The sequence below is a fragment of the Equus przewalskii genome, chromosome 27 (assembly GCF_037783145.1).
Source record: "Equus przewalskii isolate Varuska chromosome 27, EquPr2, whole genome shotgun sequence".
Lineage (NCBI taxonomy): Eukaryota > Metazoa > Chordata > Mammalia > Perissodactyla > Equidae > Equus > Equus przewalskii.
The window spans coordinates 13,715,816-13,739,495 of record NC_091857.1 but is presented as its reverse complement, the minus strand read 5'-3'; the positions used below and the strand labels follow the sequence as shown (position 1 = coordinate 13,739,495).

The following is a 23,680-nucleotide window of genomic DNA, read 5'->3' as shown; positions in this document are numbered from 1 at the left end:
CTTGGCTTTACATACAGCACATCAAGCCGCTGGAGGACGGGACACATACATGTTGCATAAGGTAATGGGATTTTAACTAATAAGCAGGAAATACATGGGGCAGGAAGTTGATTTGTGGGGAAATTTCCAGATTGATTGCTGATGATATAGAAGAATGTCTTCCTTGCACTCTGGAATGGTCTGAGACCAAATTGTTAATATGTGAAATTCTCTTGGGATGTGTTATTTCTCGACGGTCTTTGGCCCCCTCACCCTCCCCTAAGGCACTCTGTGCTTTCATGTTCTTTCTTCCCTCTCCTGCTCAAAGCTTCTCCCAGTAAGGATGTAAAACGCATCCACAGTAAGTAGGTAATTGCGTGATTAACAGCGTAGAGCACCTGCCAGGCGAAGGTAGTTGTATTTTAGCCACAGTTACCTGCTTAAACTACCACAGTGGCATTTTAAGCAGGAGCTGGAGTAAAGAAGGGGTTTTTTGGGGGCAGGCCTCTTCTTGGTCTTAAAAATCACCCCACTTTGTAGCTGTTTATTCTACCCATGGATGAGGAACTCCTAATTCCAAATCAAATACTTAAACAAAATTACAGCCATTGGCTTATGACTGATGCTTCTCCAGATTAGAGGATACCAAAACATGGCGGGGCAGAAGGAGGATGAAAGGAAGGGAAAGAACCTGATGCTGACTGAATTAGGACTTTTCAAACATAAACCAAATCAATTAATGTGACAGACAAACCAGTCGATCTGAGGACAGTTTGCAACCAGTTAAAATAAAACTGAAGACACTTTTGAGTTCCTCAGTTCTTTTGTCACCACCCCCTGGAAGGGAATAACATCTGATATTGTTACATACCTACCTTACTTTATAATATTATAAATAGTTTTTTTGGAATACATGTTATTTGCCAAGAGATGTCTTAAGTGTTTTGCATTAAAAAACTTAAATCAAAATAAAATGGTTAAGAAAAAAGAAACAGAGCCAGCCCTGATGGCCTAGTGGTTAAAGTTTGGTGTGTTCCACTTCAGCAGCTGGGGTTCAGTTCCCGGGAGTAGAACCATACCTCTTGTCTGTCAGTAGCCATGCTGTGGCAGCAGCTCACATGGAAGAACTGGAAGGACCTACAACTAGAATATACAGCTATGTACTGGTGCTTTGAGGAGAAAAAAAAAAAAGAGGAAGATTGGCAACAGATGTTATTTGCTCAGGGCAAATCTTTCCCAGAAAAAAAAGAAAAGAAAAAAATTATATGTGCAGATTTTTGCTCACAACCCCGAACTTAAAAAAATGGTGAACTTGGCTTTTTTAACAACTACCAAGAATATCAATAGTGGAAAACAGTGTGTGTTCACTCACATATAAATTGGTTAACATGGTCAAGTCAGCCTAATCCTATCCTCTGGTTTTGTTTTAGACATTTTATTACGGATATTTTCAATCATACCCAGAGGAAGAGCTAAAGACCTCACGTTGCCATGCTTGAACAAGTATCAATTTATAGTCAATCTTATTTCATCTCTATCCATTTGACTCCCCACTTCCCCTACACTCCCACTGGGTTTCTTTTAAAGCAGAACCCAGACGTATAATGTTTCAATATATATTGTTAAAAAACAAGAATTTTTTTGTTTTTTTAAGCATAACCACAATACCACTACTGCACTGAGACAAAAGAAGAAAAATGGCATAATATCACCAAATATACAGTCAATGTTAAAATTTCTCTGATAACCTCAAGTGCTTTTTTTTATGGTTGGTTTATTTGAGTCAGGATTCAAACAAGATCCATGCAATGCATTTGGTTCATGTCTCTTAATATGAGTCTCTCTCTCCATTTGTTCGTTGAAGAAACTGGAGTGTTTGTTCTGAGGAATTTCCCGTATTTTTGCATTTTGCATGTTGGATCTTTGTGGTATTTCTTAAAAACATGCTCTTCTATCCTCTGTGTTTCTGTAAGTTTTAGTTAGATCTCGAGGCTTGAGAAAATCAAGTTTGGTATATATGTATATTTTAAAGTGGGTCATCGGTGACTACATGCTTCCTGTTGCATGACATTGGACGCCCATATACCTGGTTGTCTCTATTTTTATGATGGTGGTATTGCTTAGTGGGTTCAGATGGTATCAGGCTGATCCATCCAGCACAAAGTTGCCCATCAGCCTTTCAATTAAAAGCTTTAACAGCAATTGATGATTATTGCCCAGATCTGTTGTTTTATTGGGGGTTGTACAATGGTTATATTCAATTTGCATCATTCTTTCCGTATTTATTGAAGAGAATTGTTTGAAAAAGAACTTTCCCACATGAACTATTTGATTATCTTGAGATACATTCATGTAGAAATGGCCCACTCTTTTTTAGCAGGTTTTATGGATGTTAGTTTCTCCATATTGCATGGAAATTTCCAGGCCAAGGTTATACTTGTATTAACTACACTTTGGCATCTTGGATCAGAAAAATTCAGGACCATATGTAGAACTTAGAGATAGAATTTATTTCTCCTCTCTAAGGCATTACACATGTCTAAATGATTTAATTTGTTTGATTAAAATATTGTTTATTAAATCTAGACTTAAATATCTGTTTCTTTTATTATTCTAGGTCAATCCAGAGATCTATGTCTGAAAACAAAGTATTTGGTTAGTAATTCATAAGGTTACTTGTGAAAATGATATGTTTCCCTAAAAGTAATTTTCTTCTGCTACTTCCATAAAGCAACAATAAGTGGTTAACGAAAGTCAGATTGAGTTGTCTTTGAATTCTATAGAAGAAATTAAAAAAAGAAATGTGATTTCCATTCTAACTTTAAAAGGCTAAGACGAAGAAGTCATTGATTTATTCAGAATAATCTCCTTTTATATTAAAAAAACTAATTCTCTTTGGTGGTTTATTGACTGATTATCTTCCAGCTTCCCAACTTTAGCTTGGTAGGACCGTGGTCAAGGTGACATCTTAGATATCTTTTCAGATCTATGAATCTAGGAGTGAATAAAAAAGAAGTTGAAAATGTTTAGATTACAAAAGACTCTTCCATAACATTTCAAACAACAAACTTTTCCTTTAGTTTCTATGATTACAGTATCATAGTAATAATAAAGGCAATTGGCTCTGTATTTTAATTCTAAAGTGAATATCTGATTCTATTAATTACTTTAGAAAGTTAATGGATAATGCCTCTCCATCCCTTACAGAACATCGAGAGTCACTAATTGTAAAACATTCATAGTGAATGAAAATCACTGGCTCATTCAGTCAGGCATTCATGTTTTATGCAGTTTGTCTGCCTTGTAGATACCTTTTCTCCTTTCTTTCTCCTGAGCAGAGCCTAGGAATCAGATGCTCAAATTCCTTTCCCCCTCTTTTCAAAACCAGTTTCCTGGATAGGATATGAAACGCTCATTCAGGCCAAGCTGATGATCATCAATGGATGCATCTTCCAAGTGTGTCTGTATTTTAATCGGGTCTGATATTCTTCCAGTGGCAGCATCCACAGGGGCTGGGTCCTGTCTCCTTATTCAAGGCCCTGTGGGCACTGGTTACTAAATATTTTGGATTTCAGCCCTGATTTGAATAGTGCATAGTCTTAAATAAAAGGTAGTGAGGCAAAATTTTTTTTTTCCAGCTAGATCCATTCTCAAAGCAAACTACTTGGTTTGTGCACACAAGACTACAGATGCTTCTATCCTAAGATAATTCTTGATGATCAACTGCCTTCTCTGTAGTCAAAAGTGAGAGCAAATAGTGACTTTGAAAACAGCACAGCATGCTGACTTTCTCTCCAAGCAATGCTTCGGTTGCGTTATTTAAAATTGTCTTTCTCAGTGTTATGATGCAGCACGTGGAATGGTTAGTCTTCGGTAAGGAGATTAGACGGGATTCTTCACTTTGTTGCAGTTCACTTCTTTACAATGTGTCCAGGCCCTCTGCTAGGTGTTGGGAGGACAAGGCTGAGCGAATCACGGTTCTTCCATGCAAGGGTCTTAGAGTTCCTTGAAACTATCACAGCTCAATGTTCTCTCTACGTAATTAATCATTTTGTTAAAAATAATGAGGAATGTGGAGGGTGGGGATACTTTAACTTATGCATAAAAAATAAATGGTTATTAATTCAGGAACAATACTCCAAAGAATAATGTAATCATAAGCTACCAAGAAGTATTTCAGTAGAAGCATTCTATTATGTATGCTTGCGTGCTTACATAGTTCATGGAAATAAATAGGAGCCCATCTGGAGTGTCCACCAGGGACTAGAACTCCCCAGAATGGACCACAGAGCTCTCTTAGCATATCACTTACCAGGTTACCACTGTGTGCTGAACTTGTTTTGATTTCAGATTTCTTACACCTGCTGGACAGATATTACTGTGAATTCTGCTAACCAATCCTTTGCTTTACTTTAGAAGGAAAAACTGTGAATGACACACTCTGGCAGGAGCCCAGCAAGCCTGAGAATGATTCCCACATCAGAAGACTCTGTCAGCTAAAAGGTAATTGCTAAATTTAGTTCAGCTGACTTTGCATTTTCCCAAAGTGGTTTAAAGGGCAGGTAAGAAAAATTTACATCTTTCTCCATTAAAATAAGCAGGGCATTGTGGTCTTCTTAAAAGGGAACAACTAATAGAATAGAATAGAATATATATATTATTAATAGAATATATACGTGTGCGTCTGAAGATACACGTAGACATATAGAAAGGAAGTGGAATCTAATTAAGTTGCCTGTTGAAGCAAAGAATCAACTGCAAATAATATTTGAAGTCTTTAGTGTCTTAAAAGAATTTTAAAATGTATTAAAAATAAGCACATAGAAAAACCCTCTAAAAATAACATCAATATATTAATATACATATAACATAAAGATGTGTTATATTATATTTAGGTTTGCTTTAAAAATTTAAGAGAAGTAACCTTTATTATTAATGCAAAATTATATCATTTTACCATTTAAAAATTCTCAAGAGCAAATTAGCAGCAGGTATAGAAAAACTTATTAATAATAAATGACTTCATAATTAAAATTACTTAACTTTGAGAAGGTAATGAATAAAACAAAAAGTCTTAAGAGTTAACAAAGATGAACAACAGCATGAAAAATTGATCTCCTTGGTCTTCCTCCAATGTTACTGAAACAAGAAATAATTGATTATATTAGTTATTGATTATCTAAGAGTTTCTTATTTTTAACTAAAAAATATTTAATATCTTGGAACAAAGGGAATTATAGTGTATTCTTTTTCTTTTTTTTGAGGAAGATTAGCCCTGAGCCAACATCCACCACCAATCCTCCTCTTTTTTGCTGAGGGAGACTGGCCTTGAGCTAACATCCGTGCCCATCTCTCTCTACTTTATATGTGGGGATGCTGCCACAACATGGCTTGACAAGCAGTGCACAGGTCCACACCCGGGATCTGAACTGGCAAACCCTGGGCCACCGAAGCCGAGTGTGCAAACTCAACCGCTGCGCCACTGGGCTTGCCCTATAGTGTATTTTTTATAGTCAGGAGTTTAATGGTTTGATTATACACTGTGTTCAGATTTTGCTTTTTGTTTTTGTAACACAGCTCTTAGATTTATGAAGTAATTATTTATAAAACTAATAATTTTCCTTTTAAATATTTCAGTTTTATCCAAAATCGTGTAACATTTTAGTAAACAATTTTACTGAATTTTTAAATATTGACAATTTTCCTATTATGTAGGTGAAATATTTTGGGATTATCTTAGATATTTTCTTTTAATTACAAAATAGGAAATGTTTATCACGTTTTGGTTGGACGCTACCTTCCCCTCACAGCTGTCAGCTATCTTTACTCACACTCCCAGTAGGTTAGTCAGACATCCATCCCCCATCCATTCATCCATCCCCCATCTCTTTAATGAACACATGTTATTTTCAGATTATTATATGTTAATCTGTGGATAAAAAAGTTATAACTATTATAGATTATTTTTAGTTATAAATTTTGCCATAAATCTCTTCAAGTATTCTATTTTTTAAAACTTTCTGTGAATTTTTTTTTTAATTTAGGAGTAATAGGCAGGTAATTCTATTACAACTACTCTGACAAAGCAGCAAAAATTCTTGGCCTTAGATGAGGTTTTTCTGATTAGTCATCTGTTCTTTATCAGAGAAGAGAAATGAAGGCTTTACAAAACCTTCTCAACTTCGCTATTTCTCAGATTCTTGAGTGACCCTGTGTTCTGCGCGTTGTGTGGGTACGTGTGTGTGTTTTAGAACATCAGCTGACATTTCAGCAGTAGCAGCTGAGTCACAGGACATTTTCTAGGGATTAATGCTGTGCTAGGAAGGGTTGATGGCCTGAGACCAAGGCTGTCGGTGCCATTGTAAATTGAAGGGCGAGATTCAGTGGGGGAGGGACAGCCACAAGTTGTGGACCTGAATTTTATGGGTGTAGTAGCTTCATTTGGAAGCCTCAGAGTATTTCTAAGCAATTAGTGCCCTACATATCAACCCATAATATTTCTTTCTCATTTTAAACACTACTTTTTAACTGTTAATTGCAGAATGACTTAAGAGTGGTTTACTGTGCCTGCGGATAGGCGGCCCGTGAAGTTTAGTGAGATGAAGCTCGGAAGGTGCACCATCGCTGTGAGCCACAGCCCATGATTTTATTGAACACTAATGATGCAATTGCAACCTCAATGAAACAGAAGAAAATATATAGGGAAATAAAAAAATATATAGGCGGGAGTGACATTAACTCCTAAAGAATCTGTTACAAACTCCAAGACCAAGAAAAAAAGAACATTTCTCTCAATGTCAATTTCAAAATGGTATTTCTACATGACCCATATTATAGTAACAGCATTTCAGTCTTTTATAAAGAGTATTGGGGCCTAATGAAAGAAACTTCTACAGGCTATATTTAGCCAAGGATTTGTGCCTGGTGTTTTAATCCATAAAGATATTCATTTAACTCGATAACATGACTGTGTTATGTCAGTTAAGACAAAATTTATCAGAATAAGTTGAGTACCAGAAGCATAACATTTTTAGTTTATCTCGTCCATTTCCTTCTTCTAAGAAGAATTTTATCTAAACCTACATCTGCTATTAAAAGAGACATCTGTGAAGTAAATGTAGGATAAATTAAGTGCTCAGGACTTTACAACTGAAAAATTGTCATAGTTTAGGTATCAAGGGAAATTAATCTGTAATTCATATGAATTGTATTTTTAGCATCATAAAAAAGCAGAATATTCATAATATTCATTTTAGTAAATTAAAATCAATTTTAGGATCTTTAAACTTATTTTGGCCTTAGTTTTAAGAAAAACAAAGCGTGAAAAGAACAAACTTTGAAATCTATGAATTGAAATTTGTCTAAGATCAAGTTATGATTTAAGTCGAGACAGTTTCAAAAACAGAGTTTTCGTATTTTATACCAGAAAGTATAAAGAATAAAAGCAAAGCAAAATTTGTAAAAAATATAAAAAGGAAACATATATTTGGAGATTTAGAGATTTTCCAGCAGTATGACTGTGACAGATTATTCTATAAAACAGAAGAGATGCAAAAAAAATTGACATAGTAGTAAGGAAGTAAGGGGCTGGATAAGTTCAGGAAACGTGGTTAGTAATGAAAGGTGTGTTAACTCCATCCATACTGCTGCAAAAGTATTTTTAAAATAATCCTCTTTACCTATGGTTTTGATGAGATTCATTCTCAAAAACACCCCATTGGTAGGGGAGAGATGTTGTTAGAGCCTTCCGGTTTAACATTTGAATTGCCATTGGTTTGAAACTTTCTTTCCTGGATTCTTAAAATAAATCAATCTTATTTTATTTGGCCAGCCTCTTAAGAGTAAGCATCTAAATATTTTGGCTTAATTTTTCCAGACCTTATTAATTCTTTTTCTTTATTGGCTTGATACTCTCATTTTCAAGATGGCAAATGTATAGTCACAAATGTATTTACTGTTCTGTTTAATTTTCAGGGACCACACTCATTTAAAATGTTTCCTAGGAGCATGTAATTTAACTCTGGTTAGTCTGGACTACATGAGGAGTGACAGAGAGAAGTCCTGTTTCATACGTGAACATCTGCTTATGATGTGGGAATAAAACCACTAAGCAGAGGCTGCCTGCTGAGTGCGCCTCTTTTGTTTCCAGGGAAGGCTTTCTGACTTGAGTGATGGGAACACTCAGAGTTCTAGTTCTCTGTACAAGTGAGTCTTGGGATCCCTTCAGTTTTTTAGGGGATTTCTTATAGGATTATACTTACCTGAGTATGGTCAGAAATATCTCCATTAGAATCACCTAGAAGCTGATTAGAAATATTACATTGTTTTACCTAATCCCATTTTCTTTTGTTGGAGTCTGCATATTTACATTGGATGGTGCATTCTTATGTACACTGTTGTTTGTGACCCACTTGTGTAGGTTATGCATGTTCTGTTAATGTATTGCTGCAAACAGATCGCCTCAAAACTTAATGACATCAAACAACATTTTATTAAGCTCATGGATTTTGTGGGTCAGGAATTCAGTATGAGCAGTGCTTTGTGATGTCTGAGACTTCCTCGGAGAAGACTAGAATGTCTGGGGAGGACTTAAATGCCTGGTGGCTAGAATCATCTAAGGGCTTCTTCACTTACAGGTACATCTGGTACCTGTTCTGGGATAACTTGAAGGCTGGGATTGTCAACTGGAAAACCAATATGTGGCCTCTTCATGTGACTTAAGCTTCTCCCAGGCTAAGGGCTGGGTTTCAAGAGGGAGGGACCTGAGAGGGAGCTTCACACATCACACGAGGAAGTGTCTGGAGAGTGAGCATCCCAAAAGATCAAGGTAGAAACTGCAAGACTTCTTCTGACCTATCCTTGGAGGTCACAGAACATCATTTCCACTGCATTCTACTGTGACAAGTGACTCGCTAAGGCCAGCTCAATTCAAGAAGAGAATTGAACGCCATTTCTTGATGGAGGAGTGCCAAGGTCACATTGCAGAATATGTGGTATGAGAGAGATTTTTGCAGTCATCTTTGGAAAATACAACTGCATATTGCCTAATTCAGCTATGGTGACTTTGTTGCTACTTAGGACAAAATTGCTTTTGTCTTGATAAATGTTCCTATAGGGTAATATTTGGGAGATTACAAATAAATAAAAATGTATAAGACCACAAAACAAATGGGCAATCTTCTGCCCACTGAGGAAAATCCTCTACAATTTAAACAGCAGATATTTATTTGGGCAATTAGAATTGCAATTCTGGAGACACAGATTCAGGTAGAGACCCAAAATGTGTTCCAATTCTAGGAGAGGAGTTCAAGGATTTTATGGGGAAAAGAGAGGATGAGGTGAATTGTGTTGAAGAGTGCCTTGGTGCTAGATGAGGTAGGGCCAGGTTTGTACTTCATTGCTTGTGGCTTGAGATTCAGTCATCAGGCAGAAGGCTAGACTTGTACTTCATTGATTGGTTAGCAATTTGGTCATCAGCAAAGTCCAGTTTTATCAGTGCTTACAAAGAGGGTATTCTTGTCCTTACTGACTTCTTGGAATGTTGGTAGTTTGGTCCAGTTTGGAAGATAAAGAAAACAAGATGTAAAAAGCACTTCCTCTGAGACAGCTGCTCCGGCTCTAATGTAATAGGGCTCTAAACGTGTCATCTTTCACTCTGCATAAAATGCCATTTTCCTGGTTTCCCTTTGTTAGTCCAAAACCCTCAAAGGTCTTCCATTTTCTACAGCAGACCACAAACTAGTAGCTCTGTAAATTTATTCTGAGGAAAAGCTTGTTTGGGGCATACAGTAATTTAAAAGTCAGGAAATTTTAAAATCCACGTATTTATACTGTCTTGAAAAACATGAGGGAAATGGACAATCCTGGGCTCGAATTCTGAGAGAGTTGAGAGTAATGGCTGCCCTTTAGCAATGGCGGCCCTACAGCTTACCACCGACATACCATTGTCTCCTTGACAAAATTCACCTCATTTAGTTAAGTTACTTGTTTGACTCCTGTAAATATTTTTATTTGCAATACTGGTCTGTGAGTATGTCCAACTTCCTCCACTTGGCACTCAAGGCCCATTAAAATTTGACCTCACTTACCCTTCCAGCCCAACCTCCTCCTATGATATATTCTGATTTGCCTGTTGCTTGACCAGTCTCAATCTCTACACTTAATTCAGCATGTTCCATTCATTCCACACTATAGGCTAGTGTTCACAGCGTTGCCACTATATTTGTAACTTTTCCTTTCCTTCCACCTTTTCAAACGATGTCCATTCTTTGAGCTTCCATTGGGGCCCCGCCTCTTCCACAAGCACTCTAGGTCATGGTGATCTCTCCCCATCGCTTTGGGTGAATCACTCATTTTACTGTCTTACCTTGTTATGTAAGTGATATAAATGCCTTGTGCATATTCCTCAGCTGCTTCCAGATTCTAGAGTACAGGGGACCACTTTACTGTTCTTTTCCTGTCCCGAGAAGAATAATTATAGAGGGAGTGCTCCAAACTTCAAGTTAAAGGATCAAAAAGGGGAAGAGATGGAAAGGAATAAAGAACAGAATAAAGAAATTTGTTTCCTAAATACAGAAACTAAAAAAACACACAAAAAACTAAAACTGCAAAATTCTACTTCTAGCATCCTGATGCCGTGATAGAAGATCTTGCTTCAAAGAGCCGGCTCACAAACCCAGCTCTTTTTAAAGTTTAAGTATTTTCTGGAATCCTATAGTGTGGTTACTCTGATTTTAAATATGAAGTTATTGATGTAAATACCTCTGTGACTGAGCAGTGAATAGCTCTGAGACTGAGGCCCCTTCCTCCCCGCAGAAAGTGAGAATGAGAAATGGTGGAAAATTGCAGCAATGATTGCAAATAAACAGGAGTGAAGGTGAAAGGAAAAATAACGGGCCGGGTGGCCAGGTGATTTCTGTGTATCTCAGTCTCCTCCGCCATAGACTGAGGGCCTTGGATCCAGTAGTCCATAAAGTCCAGCCCTCCTTTAGCTCAGTGTGCTTGTCAGGTTTAAATAAATGGAGCCCCTCTTACAGGACCTGAAAGGGAAATAGTACTACCTTTTGAAAAGGTTTCATTTAGCTGCAAGCAAATGGATGCCCCATTCCAAAGCTTTTACTAAAGCATGCAGAGAACAATTTCAACGTAAATAATTCATGTGGAGAAGACATAAACTAATGAAGCTCAAAATGCCAGGGGAGGAAAGCTTAGTTTCACAGAAACGGGTGAGGTGATAACTTTATGGAATCATGCATTCTGGAGTTAGAAGTGGCTTTAGTATCTACATGTGACTCTTTTATTACCAACAGGGAAACTGAGGCCCAGAGAGGTTCCGTGGCTTGTGCAGGTACACACTTGGTCAGTGGCATTCTTCATTTTTATTTGTTAAATTTCTATTTTATTTTGATCTGTTTCTTGTAAGAATAACATATCTTCAAGAAAGTAAACATTTGGGGCTGGCCCCATGGCACAGCAGTTAAGTGCGCATATTCCACTTTGGCAGCCCAGGGTTCTCAAGTTCGGATCCCGGGTGTGGACATGGCACTGCTTGGCAAGCCATGCTGTGGTAGGCATCCCATGTATACAGTAGAGGAAGATGGGCATGGATGTTAGCTCAGAGCCAGTCTTCTTCAGCAAAAAGAGGAGGATTGGCAACAGATGTTAGCTCAGGGCTAATCTTCCTCAAAAAAAAAAAAAAGAAAGTAAACATTTATGATCTAGTCAATATAGAGTCTTAATAGAATAAAGAAAAATATAATGAGTACTAAATTGCACATAAACTTCTTAAATCTTGTAATTTCTGATAATCTATATATAATGTTTCTCTCTTTTCATAGATGTAAGTGAAGATGATGATTTTCTTCTGAGTAATAACATACAAACTCTTCAAGGAAAGAGACTACAGGGCATTTCCCACCAGGTGAAGTGAACAATCAACATTTACGTTTGTGAAGATCATTTTGTCCTTGAGCTCTGTGTGGCGCTAGGTGTCGTGTACAATACTTAGACGGCCTTGTAGCTGTTTTGTATTTAGTTATTGTAGGTTGTTTTGTAATTGATATGCTTATGCCCCTGTGAATTGGAATATAAATGAAAAAAATCAAATGATGACTTGAGTGAATACACCATTTTGATTATGCAAAACATCATGCTCTACAGCCTTTTGGTAAGTAACTCTGAGCCTGTTAAATTAATATACTGGGGTTTTCTCTGACAAGACCTGTGCTAAACGCTTAGAACTGTCTGGCAACCTTCAGCGTGGGGCACGTGCCTTGTGTTTTTATATTTGATGTAAAGACATATAGTGTGATTCCTGACATATCCCTTTTAAAACTGCATTAATTAGCCCAGGAGTTCAAGCAATTAAGAATGTCTGAACCTTGGGCCTCTCTAATAATAATAACATATTAACAGTCAGATAGTTGCTATTCACCCTGTAAAAAAAATAATGTATGTGTCAATAGGGCCGACTCAGGCATCATACTGAATTTTGATATTTTTCTGACAGCTATGGGTTCTCTTTAATCATTCTGATAGTTTTATTAGAAAATTTAGAACTGACCTTCCTCGGCGCAGTAGATTGATCAATAGGCAGAGGGTATATAGCATATGAATTGTGAGGGGCTGATTTGGTGAGGACAGGGAGCTCGCATTCCTAAATCCAGACTGATTTCTGAGGCTGTCGGAGGCCCTCCGATGAATTAGACAGTGGGCCATAACTTTGGACCAGCCACGGTTTCTGCTGGCTCTTCCGATGCTGTGGGAGTGAGAGAACTGTGCTCCCGAGGCCGGCTGCACACGCTGCACAGTGCCTGAGCGCCTGGCTCCCAGCGGGGTCCCCCTGCAGCTCATGGTTGCCAGTTCTGAAAACAGACAGAGCTCCCTTTGAATCCTGGTTTGGCCCTTAGTAGCTATAAGACTTTGAGCAATTTAATTAATCTCTCTGCCTCAGTGTTCATCATCAGTAAAATCAGTCTGTAAAGAACCTGTATCTCATGACTGTCTTGAGGATTAATTGAGATGCTTCGTGAAAGCACTTAGCTTCACGGCTGGCATTTAGGAGCTGATTAGAAACCCTCAATTGTTGTTGTCATTGAAGCTCTTCTCTTCTCTTCTCGCTCCCCTTCCTCCTCCTCTTACTCTTTCAAGGGCTTAGTGACACTTTCACAAGCACAGCTGGCAGATTGTCTCTAAAATGTGCAGTTTCGTTCTCCTAAATTTAGATGAGACCTCAGATATAGTATCTAAGTGAAACGTTGTCTGATAGCCAGGAAAAAATAACGGCTGGTTTACAGTAAGAGCTCCCCAGAGTGCATTGTGCCAAGAGAAATCCTTCTTTAGGTTTTTAGTAGAAAAATAGAACCATCTCTTAGAAAGAAGAAAATGATGTAGAAAGTTCTTAGAAGAAAGGGGTTAAATAAAATATCTTCACTTTAACACCAATCTTTCTGGACATTTTAATTGACCAAGAAATGATCCTTCTAAAATGGTAACCATTCAATTGTACTATGCAATTTATCACTACAGATGCGTTGAGGGAGTTCATACCCAGTGACAGATAAGCAGGGGCATCTAATCTAGAAATCTTCATTTGGGAGAAGGAGATGGTCTTATCTATCTTTAATATCTCTGGTCTTATTCATAGTAGGCATTCAATTGCACTTAACTAATTAAGAAACATTTTTTCTCTATGACAGAATACTTCCATGTAATGAAATATTATGAAGTGTTAAGAAGTGCTATGCAAATATTAATCTATAAACTCCTTGTGACTGAGGAAAAGTAGGAGCAATTTACGTTTTGAAAGATGGGACAGAGAGAGAACCATTCATTAGCGTGAATGGGGAGACTCACTTGTCGTTGGAGTCCATAAGAATGGACGTCGGTACGGACTGTGGCCTCTCATCAAATGAGCAAATGACTTAGAGCAACGTTTCTTCAAGTGTGGCCCAGGGACCTCCTGTATCAGAATCACTTGGAGTATTTGTTAACAATGCAGACTTCTGAGCCCCCCCGCCCCATCCAAGTGAATTATCATGTCTGGGCTCTAAGAATAGGTATTTCTATGAGTTTCCAGAGGATGCTCAGTACATGAACCTTGAGACTCTCTGGGATCCAAACAGCTGATGGGTCTACAGACCTGATGCCCCATGCGTTTTCACTTCGCAAGCCCAAACTTGGCTCAGGTCTAGTCTGGGAAGACTACAGCCTTCTGGAAAAACTGAAGTTGATTTCTGTTCCAAACTACAGGAATGATATACATTCATTATAGAACTTTTTAAAACTCTGTAAAAGTAGAAAGGATTAAAATAATGAATTATATCTTAACAGAGTAAATATTTTCATATTTTGGCCATTTTACTAAATATCATTAACATGGGATAAAGCTTATAGGATGTAAAACATATTAATAGTTATAATTATCATATGACCATGCATACAAAATATATTATGTTGGATAAAAATCATTCAGAATAAAAGATTTAAACATTAACTGAATCCCCAATCAGAAAACACTCACCCAGACATGTTTTCTTCATATTCTCAAAATGAGAGGAAAGATCTCAGGCATAGAAGGTACGAGGAACCAAGTGTCAAGGGCAGGGGAGGATGGTTATGGAATGCTTTCTGCAATACTGACTGCTCCATGAATATTTCTGACTACTTGGCCTGGGGTAAACTTGCTGGAGAACCAGTCTTGCAGAAGTGCTGATGGAGAGAGTTTGGAGCAAAGCAGACTGCCTGCTGCTGTGATCATTATACCGATCATAAAGAACGTTTTGGGAGAACTTGACTCCCAGCATTTATTTTTGTATCCTTGTTCTTGTTTGTTCTTTTCTGGCGGCATTCAGTTGATGGCTCAAACCTTTTGTAGCATATTGAAAAGGGTATAAAATATGCAGTAATACAGACTTTGGGCTAATATATTTTCAAAAATGTTTCATGCCTCATTTCTCACGTAAATTCTTAGGTTGCATTCAGCCTTCAGAGCGTCATTCATATTCATGATAGAAAAGAGGGATAACATTTATTACTTTCAGTGCTGGTGATATTAAGCACTGTCAAGCACCCCCACCCAGGACTGCACCAAAGCATTTTCTCCCTGCACTGCTTTAGTGGCAAAGTACTGCTGAGTAAATTGATTTAAAAAAAATGTGTGTGTGTGTACATATACATATACATATACATAAACCTTAGGCTGCCTTCTGTGACAGATATCAAAGTGCTAAGGGTTAGATCACTCCACACCCATTTCAATTTCTTTCTTGATGTCCTTTTCTGCGCAGACCGTAAGGTTACGTATTTGAATTCTCAGCTTCTCCTGTAGTTGGGTTGGAGATGGGATCCAATTCTGGTCAATGAGATGTAGCCAGAAATGCCTGGAAAGGGCTTTCTTTTCTGGGGAAACAAAAGCAAAGCTTTGTCCTTAGCCCTTCTCCCTGCCTGGAGCTGGGACATGATACCTGGTGTCTGGACATGATAGCAGCTATCTTCCCACCATAAGGGCAAAAGGCACATGTTAAGAATGGAGGAGCAGGCAAATGCATCACATTCTGAACAGCTGCAGCAGCACTGGACTGCCTGGGTCTGGCCTTACTGTATGGGAACTGGAGCCCCATCCTTGTTTAAGCCACTGTTGCTGGGCATTCTGTTCCTCAAAGCTGAGTGTGTTCCTAACTGATAGACTTTATTTTTAAAACTGTCGCTTTTGCTAATGCTGAACTCTAATTGCTAGATCAAATTGTGTCTAGATTTGGCTGTGACTGTGCAGCCTGCACTAACCTCCTTCAGTTCTTATGCAGTATACGCAGCACCTAGAATTGAGAGTTAGTCATTTAGTCATTAAGATGAAGATTGGATTAATAACTGATAAACCACGGGCTGTGTACAGCCCATTGGCTATATACAGACATAACACTGTATCCAGTGCAGCACACTGTGGTTGGGAAAGGTGTGTAGACTGTGTCACAGTGGGACTACTTTTCTGTGAGTTTGACTGAGGTTACCACACTAGGTGACTGGAAAAGAACTTTAAGGTTATGCTGTGATCTGGATCTGTTAACAAGAAGGAGGGCAGATCTCTCACTAGGTTTCATCAGACACATTTTGGGTGGTTCTAAAAAGGATCTGAACAATCTGTAAGGCGGGGGAAAAAAGAGGCCAAAATGACAGACTGTTTAAGTAGTACCCGCAAGTGTCAACATAATATAGTCTTGACGTATGGAGTGATAATATAAAGATGAACTAATGAGGTTGTGCTCGGTTCTTATTTTCGGATACTTTCTTATCCATTATGTAACTTTAGCTACTATATTAGTTATCTATTGCTGCATAACAGATTGGCCCAAAATTTAGGGGCTTGAAACAACAAACATTTATTATCTCACAGATTCTGCAAGTTGGGAGTTTGGGAATGGACTAGCTGGGGATTCTAGCTCAGGGTCTCCTATGAGTTTGCAATCCAAATGTCATCTGAAGGCTACCAGTGGCTGAAGGAATTGCTTCCAAACCCCCCCTCGTGGCACAGGCGGCAGGCCTCAGCTCCTTGCTGAGGGCTGGTTGGAGGCGTCAGTCCCTCACCGTGTTGGCCTTGCCATGGAGTTGCTTGAGTGTCCCTGTAACATGGCATTTGGCTTCCCGCAGAGTGAGTGATCCAAGACACAGAATAAGGAGGAATCTATAATGCCTTTTAAGATCGAGTCTCAGAAGTCATACATCATCGCTTCCACCTTATTCTATTTGATAGAAGCAGGTGATTAAATCCAGCTCATACTAATGGGAGGGGCATTATGACTGCCTTTTGAAGACAGTAGTATAAAACAATTTGTGGATCTATTTTAAAACCACCGGAGCTACCTAGTAGTATTTTGAGGTTATAGGTGGAGGAGTTTTACTACATCCTAAGAGCAAGATTATAACTCATTTTACATATAGAAAGAATATAGGGCTCTATTTGTTAGCTAAATGGAAAATGTAATCTTTTTTTTTTTTTTAACAGAAGACTTTAAAGAGTGACTTTAGTTGGTGTTAAAGGAACATTGAATGTTGGTGTGAAATCTACATCTTTGTCTCTGGGGAAATAAAATTAAAATCAGACTAGATCTATTCATTTCAGTGTCCAAAGTTATACTGTGTATCTCTGTCTTTCTTTATTCCCTTTTAAAACAAGGAAAAGGAGTTAAGCAACCTTCCATTTGAACTTTTAGTTTATTCATAGAAAAGGAAATGCCTAATTCTAACAAATGAATTTTATGAATGAACTATATTCTCTAGCTTAATTATAACTCCAAATACAAGTAGGTATTTTCCCCTGTTGATCACCTTAAAAGACTGATAGGAATTACTTGGGTATTCCTTAGCATTATTCTCATTTTTAAAAGGAATTATATATTCAAAAAATGGCTGGTAAACACAATCTGGTAACTTATACTGTACCAAGCACCAAGTACTAATTGTCACCTTTACAATGTGACGCAAACCTGAAAATGTGGGCCTAGTCTTTTAAAAACCCACATACAACATAAAGCCCAGTCACTCAGTACTACCTTCACTCGTTTCAGCTACTCTGTCAGTTTACACTACTTGGTCGTTGGCTAGAACTTGTGAGACTTCTTGCTTTACCTTTATGTAAGTCATAACTCTTGACTTCAAACTTGTTGCTTAAACTCTCTGTGTTTCGATTTCCTTCTGTGTAAAATGGTGATAAGAAAAACTTCTTATGATTGTTATAAATATTAAATGAGGGTCGGCCCCGTGGCCAAGTGGTTCCACACTCTGCTTCGGCGGCCCCGGGTTCGTGGGTTCAGATCCCGCGTGTGAACCCCCTCCACTCACCAGCCATGCTGTAGAAGTGTTTCACATACAAAAAATAGAGGAGGCTTGGCAGGGATGTTAGCTCAGGGCTAATCTTCCTCAAGCAAAGAAAGAGGAGGATTGGCAACAGATGTTAGCCCAGGGTGACTCCTCCTCAGGAAAAAAAAAAAAAATTAAATGAAGCAGCATATTATACTACTCCCAGAAGATGTTCAATGAGCATTCATGTTCTCTCTCTAACCTCCTCTTAATACCGTTGTAGGCTTTCCCCTAAAATAAAATTTGAAATTCTCTTCTATTCTCTGTTATACACTCCAGCAAATGCCTATTGTTGCAGTCTTGAAGTACCAGGTACACGAGTTTTCCAAAAGAAGTGGAAGTTAACAGTAAGGAGCTTACATTGACAGGTACCAAACATAATAAAAGATATCCTATTTTGCGACTCCGGATATTACCCAACTCCAAATGTATATTTGGTTTGAGTTTAAATTCTGTCAGAGTTTCAAAAATGGATGCTCATTATGTACCCAGTAATGAAGAACACTAGGGAAGAAGGAAGAGAGTGCTTCATAAACCATTTTCCGGACTCTAACTCTCTGTCCACCAACTTCTTCTGGGTTTTGGACCATGTGTTGGGACTGAACTAAGTAAGGGCTGGGGAGTGAATCCACTATATATATAATATGTGTATTCTCTATATATATGTACAGGCACATACATATTCATCTTTGATATATGTGAAGATGAAGCCACTGATGAAACATTAATGAGTATACTTTGATAATTTGATTATTATAATTAAGAAAACGGATCATTTCCCAATTATTTTGGTAGCTCTGTAGAGTTTCGTTTGTTTTTGTTTTTGTAAGACTGTTGACATCAGTCTTCACCTTTTCCTTTTCTAATGCTAAGGGGTGACCTTTGAATGTTGGAGTGCATCTTACTGTCAAAGACATGTTAAGCCTACTGCCAGTGAAATGGTAGGAAATTTCTCCCTAGATAATCCTATATTCAAGTGGTTTTTCTATCTCTTTCCCAATAATTTTAATACCATAAGCATTGTTTTCTATAGTTCTTTATCATATTTGTTTTCAGCTGCTACATGAAAGTGTTTCTAGAGAACATAAAAAGACTTGTCCTTATTGAGAAGTGTCCTGACCTAAGACAAGCATAAAGCATTCCCTTCAAAGAAGGAGGAATTTCTGTGTAAAATTTTTTCTGTAAAATTTAGCAGTTTCTCCTGATATGTAAAATTTCATGGTGTTAAAAAGCATATTTTCTTGGTGTGTCAACTCTTTCTTATGGTATTAAAATCCTCAGATCACATCAACCACCCTTCTTTCCTTGTTGAGTTGTTTCTAAACAGAGGGTCATGGAAAGGACATGTTCTAGAAGGTCTGGAAAATTTCCAGGACAATCACGTACATTAGCAAGTCTTACAGTATTACGGACTTAAATAAACCATAAGCCTACTTTACAGTTCTTTTTCCACAATAGCTTTTGGGAACACTGCGAGCTAAATTAAACAACTCTATTTGATTATTGTTTCCCAAAATGTAATAAAAACTTGCAGATTCTATGACAAATAATTACCTTCAACGAATCATGTTTCTTTAGGTAGGCATGAATATAATAGGTTCAGGATATCTGTATTCTCACAGCCCTCTTTTCCCAAATATAATTAACATGTTAACATCTAAGTTTCTACAAGAGTTTTCTTCTCAACAGTAGTTTTCTGCCTAAGGGATGATAGCTGTGCTAGGTCAGAAGAGGTGAGGGAAGGGTGCTGCTTAAATATTACTTCCGTTCCCTGAAAAATGACTGCACTCTGCCCTTGCTGTTTCCCATGCCTTTTCAGTTTTTGATAACTAGTTAAATATCAAAGAGCTCTGGGAAAAAAACAACTGGATCTCAATGAATACCAAAAGGACGTCCAGATGAACATAAAGCTATGCATCTGGGAGGACTAGCAAATAATGTAATTAGAAACAGAAGCAAGAGAATTGGCTCAAGAGACCTTGAGCTACTGCTGACTGTGCTCTTAGACCACTAAATTCACATTTCTGTGCCTCACTTTCTTCATTTTTAAAGTAAGTTATTGGACTAGATGATTACAAAGGCTTCTTCAAACTCTTGTAACCTGTGATTAACAGTAGCTCATTCCCACTTTTTCCTTGATACTCTTTTGAGGTCCAAGAGTGTATGTAAAGTAACAAAAGGAGATACTTATCTAGCCTAATGTCCTTAAACTTAATTAAGGAACAATGAATTCCATGATCCAACTCTTCACTTTATGGAAGTGTGGAGAAGTGAAGTGGCTTGCTCAGGTTCACGAAGCTAGTCACGCTAAGCAGAGCAGTCACTTATCTGCAGACCAGGGCTGAGTCTATTAAACCAGATTTTCCTGATATTTTTTCTTTATTTCTCATGTGTATTAAATTCTAACTCTTAGATACAAGGATTGTATTCTTTTCCAGGTAATTTCCTATACCCATGGCTCCTTGTATTGCTAGGAATCCAATAGGGGCTTAATAAAAATTAATTAATTTGTATACTGGCTCTTAAATTTCCTATTGTCCACATTTTTTGGTCAGCTAAGAAGTGTACCCAAAAAGAGAAATAGTCTCATGAATGGTTCTAGAAACTTCTTTAAAATTTCAGAGCAGTGGATATTACATAGGAAGTAAGAAAGATGTCGCTTCTGCAGCCTTTCCCCTTGAACCAGCATAACCCCATTTGCATCTCTGACTTGTGTAATCCTGGTAACTTCCAGCTGGCTTGGCAGTGTCTCCACATTAAGAGACAGACCCCAACCTGTATGGTTCAATTAACAAAGAGCAGTCTTGGCTCCCTATACAGAAGTGGGAAGAGATGGTCACGAAGTCGCAACTTCCTTGTACCGTGGAACATAGAGGCTGTGTAGCACATTCTTGCAAGATCAGAATTGTGTACCGCAAAATCTGCTTGAGAGAAGGAGAAGGAGCTAGAAACCTGTATTAGGACTTGAGTGGGTGATTTGTATTTGTATGGCGGGATAAGACTGTTGCATAAAGGGCTTTGTTAGACATGCTAAATTACACTGCTTGCTAATCCTCTAGGATTTCCTTTCTCCACATTGCCTAATGTAGTCTTTCTCTCCTGTGAATGACCATCTCATTTTATTTGTACTTCTTAGATGACACACATTAACCTTTTCCTCCAGATGTATTTTTGACCAGCTGTTCAGTTCACATATATTTATTGAGCATATTAGAGACCAGGTTTGAGATGTGTAAAACAGCTCTGAAACCCCAAAGAGCTCTAGTGGAGGGGACAGGCACAGAAACAGGTGACTGTTTTTTTCAGTGGCTCATATTAAGCAATGAGCATCACAAGGCAGACAAAATGACTTGTTCTCCTTTGCATCTCCCTCAGATTAGGTGCTCAGTAAATGTGTTTTGAATGAATAAATAACTATCTCATAAGCCTTCTAGGAGAATATATTCTATTTTATTCCTTCCTTCATTCAGTGACTGTTTTTATTATACCCAGACCTATTTTAAGCGCAGGTCCAGTCTTAGTTTAATTTCAGTTGCTATCACTGAAGAAGAAAACTTTGTAATTATAATATATAAGAATATCTAATATCAACATGGCAATTTTTCCATCAATTATTTCTTCAATCAATATTTTATTTGCATAAATGAATTATTTTTAAATTGTCTTTTTAGTTAGTTGTAGTTCCAAGAAAGCAATAAAATAAACCTCTAAAGTGAAACTTGTTTTCATGTGTTTGCATTGATTGATTCTGGTTCATAATCCTCTTGGTTTTATTACTGTTCATTGAGTTACTAAATGTTAATCGATCATTGTGACCTTACAAGTTATCTTTTTAGAGTATGTTTTAGGTCATAAATACAGAATAGTCACTTATATATAAAAGAGAATGGAGGTATAGCTTTGGAGTTTTAATGATCTCTCCATTTAAAGTGAATTCTTTATTTTTGTTTTTGTTTTTACCATGAAAATGGCTTTCATCGTTCTATCCAGTCCCTAGGTACCTTTAAGTGGCTGGGAAAAAATTCATGGTAGAAAAACTGGGTACTTCTGTCCGGCTTGGCAGGACATATTGGATTACAAAAACTTGGATTCTAAGTACATTTTTTAAATTATGGAATTTCTCCCAATTATTGAAGTAATGTATCTTCATTGTAGAAAACTTGGAAAATGCACAGTATATAAAGAAGCAAATAAAGTCACTTAGAGTAGTATAAAGTAGTAAAAAGTATAAACACACTTTTTACACAAATTTATATTCTGATTTTTCACTTAATAGTGTATTGTGAGCATTAAAAAAAAATCATTCTGAAGCCCTAAGAAGTGGTACATTTTTAGTAACTAAACAAAAAGTCATAAGACTAGAAAGCTGAGAAATTGTCAATGCAAAACACATGAAACTACCTGAAGTTTCACTTCAGGGTATTCATTACGGCTTTTTTAGAAAAAGAAACCAAAATATTAGTAAAAAGAATTTCTCTTTCCTCTGCTGAAGAAATTGTGTGAAATAGACCTCAGGTGATCAGGCTTTCTCTATGTGAATTCTTGTTAAAAATGTCACAAGAAAGGAAAACTTTTCCAAATCGGAAATTAAGAACAAAAAGAGAACAAAGGAAGTTACTTTACTTCCTTCAAGATCTATCATGTTACTTTCAAGTTGATTCAAGTTGCTGACTCGGTTAGGTGATCAGGATTTAGTTAGTCTCCATAAGCCTTAATTTCTCCTGTGTGAAAGGAAGAGATAAATTGGAAGAGATTTAAATTCCCTTCTGGCAAAATATATGTATATATAAAACGGAAGATATATTTATGTAAAAAAATATATATATACACACACATAAATAAAAGAAGAGAGGCCTGTAAATCTGAGCATGTGTATCTGATGCTTTTCCTCTATAATAGAGAGCCACATTTAATTTACAAATCCAAACCCTGAATTTACTTGGCTTAATTTGGCTCTCAATACTAGATAACTAATAATTATGCTTGCTCCTAAAAAAGGACATTGGATTAAAAGTCAAAATACTTGATTCTCATCCTAGCTCTGTTATTAATGAATTATCTTTCCTTGGATAAGCCACTTAGCTTCTCTGGATTTTCTCATTTTTTAAATAGGCTGGTAGACTAGATGTCCAGTAAGTTCCACTCCAGCTCATAAAATATGATTGTAAGACTAATCCAGTTCAATAATTTCATTAATGCTATTTTCTAAAAATTATTCTGTCATCCTAATAGTCAAGCAAAGTGTCAGAAAGTGAGATGTATTTAATCCAACACTTCTAACAGAATTTTACATTAAGGAATGTGACCAAAATGAGCTAAAAGATATGCACATTTATATATGCACAATATATATGAAAGATATAGTGGATACATACTAAAATATACATATGAAAAATATTTAATTTATATTTACATATAATTACCATCTTAATGGATAAAAAATAAGTAAACTAAATGCAATAATTTTCTTCTCTCATTTGTCGGTTTCTAATCATGTTGTTTTGTATCATTACATTTCAAAACAATAGATTTTACAAAATCAAGTCTTCATCCATTTATTCCTTTATTCATTTCTTATCATCATTTCAACTAATTCATGTGGAGTACCAAATATCAACAACGTTATAGATACTAAGGATATTGTATGGTAACTATACGGACGGGTGTGGTTCCTGACTTGCTTCAGCTTAGTGTCTACTGGGGAAAAACCATTTAACCAATGATGCAATGTTTGAAATTGCGGTGAAAGACAAGAAGGTAAAAGAATAGGGACCTAATTTGGATTTTGGAGTCAGGAAAGATGTCTCTGAAAAAATGACATTTAGGCCAATGCTCCAAGAGTGAGTAG

At 37.1% G+C, this 23,680-nt stretch overlaps 1 protein-coding gene across 1 annotated transcript in view; it reads left to right on the top strand.

Moving 5' to 3' along the window:
* SAMSN1 (SAM domain, SH3 domain and nuclear localization signals 1) overlaps positions 1-23,680 on the top strand; it is a 131,778-nt gene that overhangs the window by 21,606 nt on the left and 86,492 nt on the right. The window contains exons 4-6 of the mRNA XM_070597592.1: positions 2,597-2,634; positions 4,396-4,482; positions 11,817-11,899. Coding sequence (XP_070453693.1) covers positions 2,597-2,634; positions 4,396-4,482; positions 11,817-11,899 — 208 coding nt within the window. The remainder of the gene's footprint in view (positions 1-2,596; positions 2,635-4,395; positions 4,483-11,816; positions 11,900-23,680) is intronic.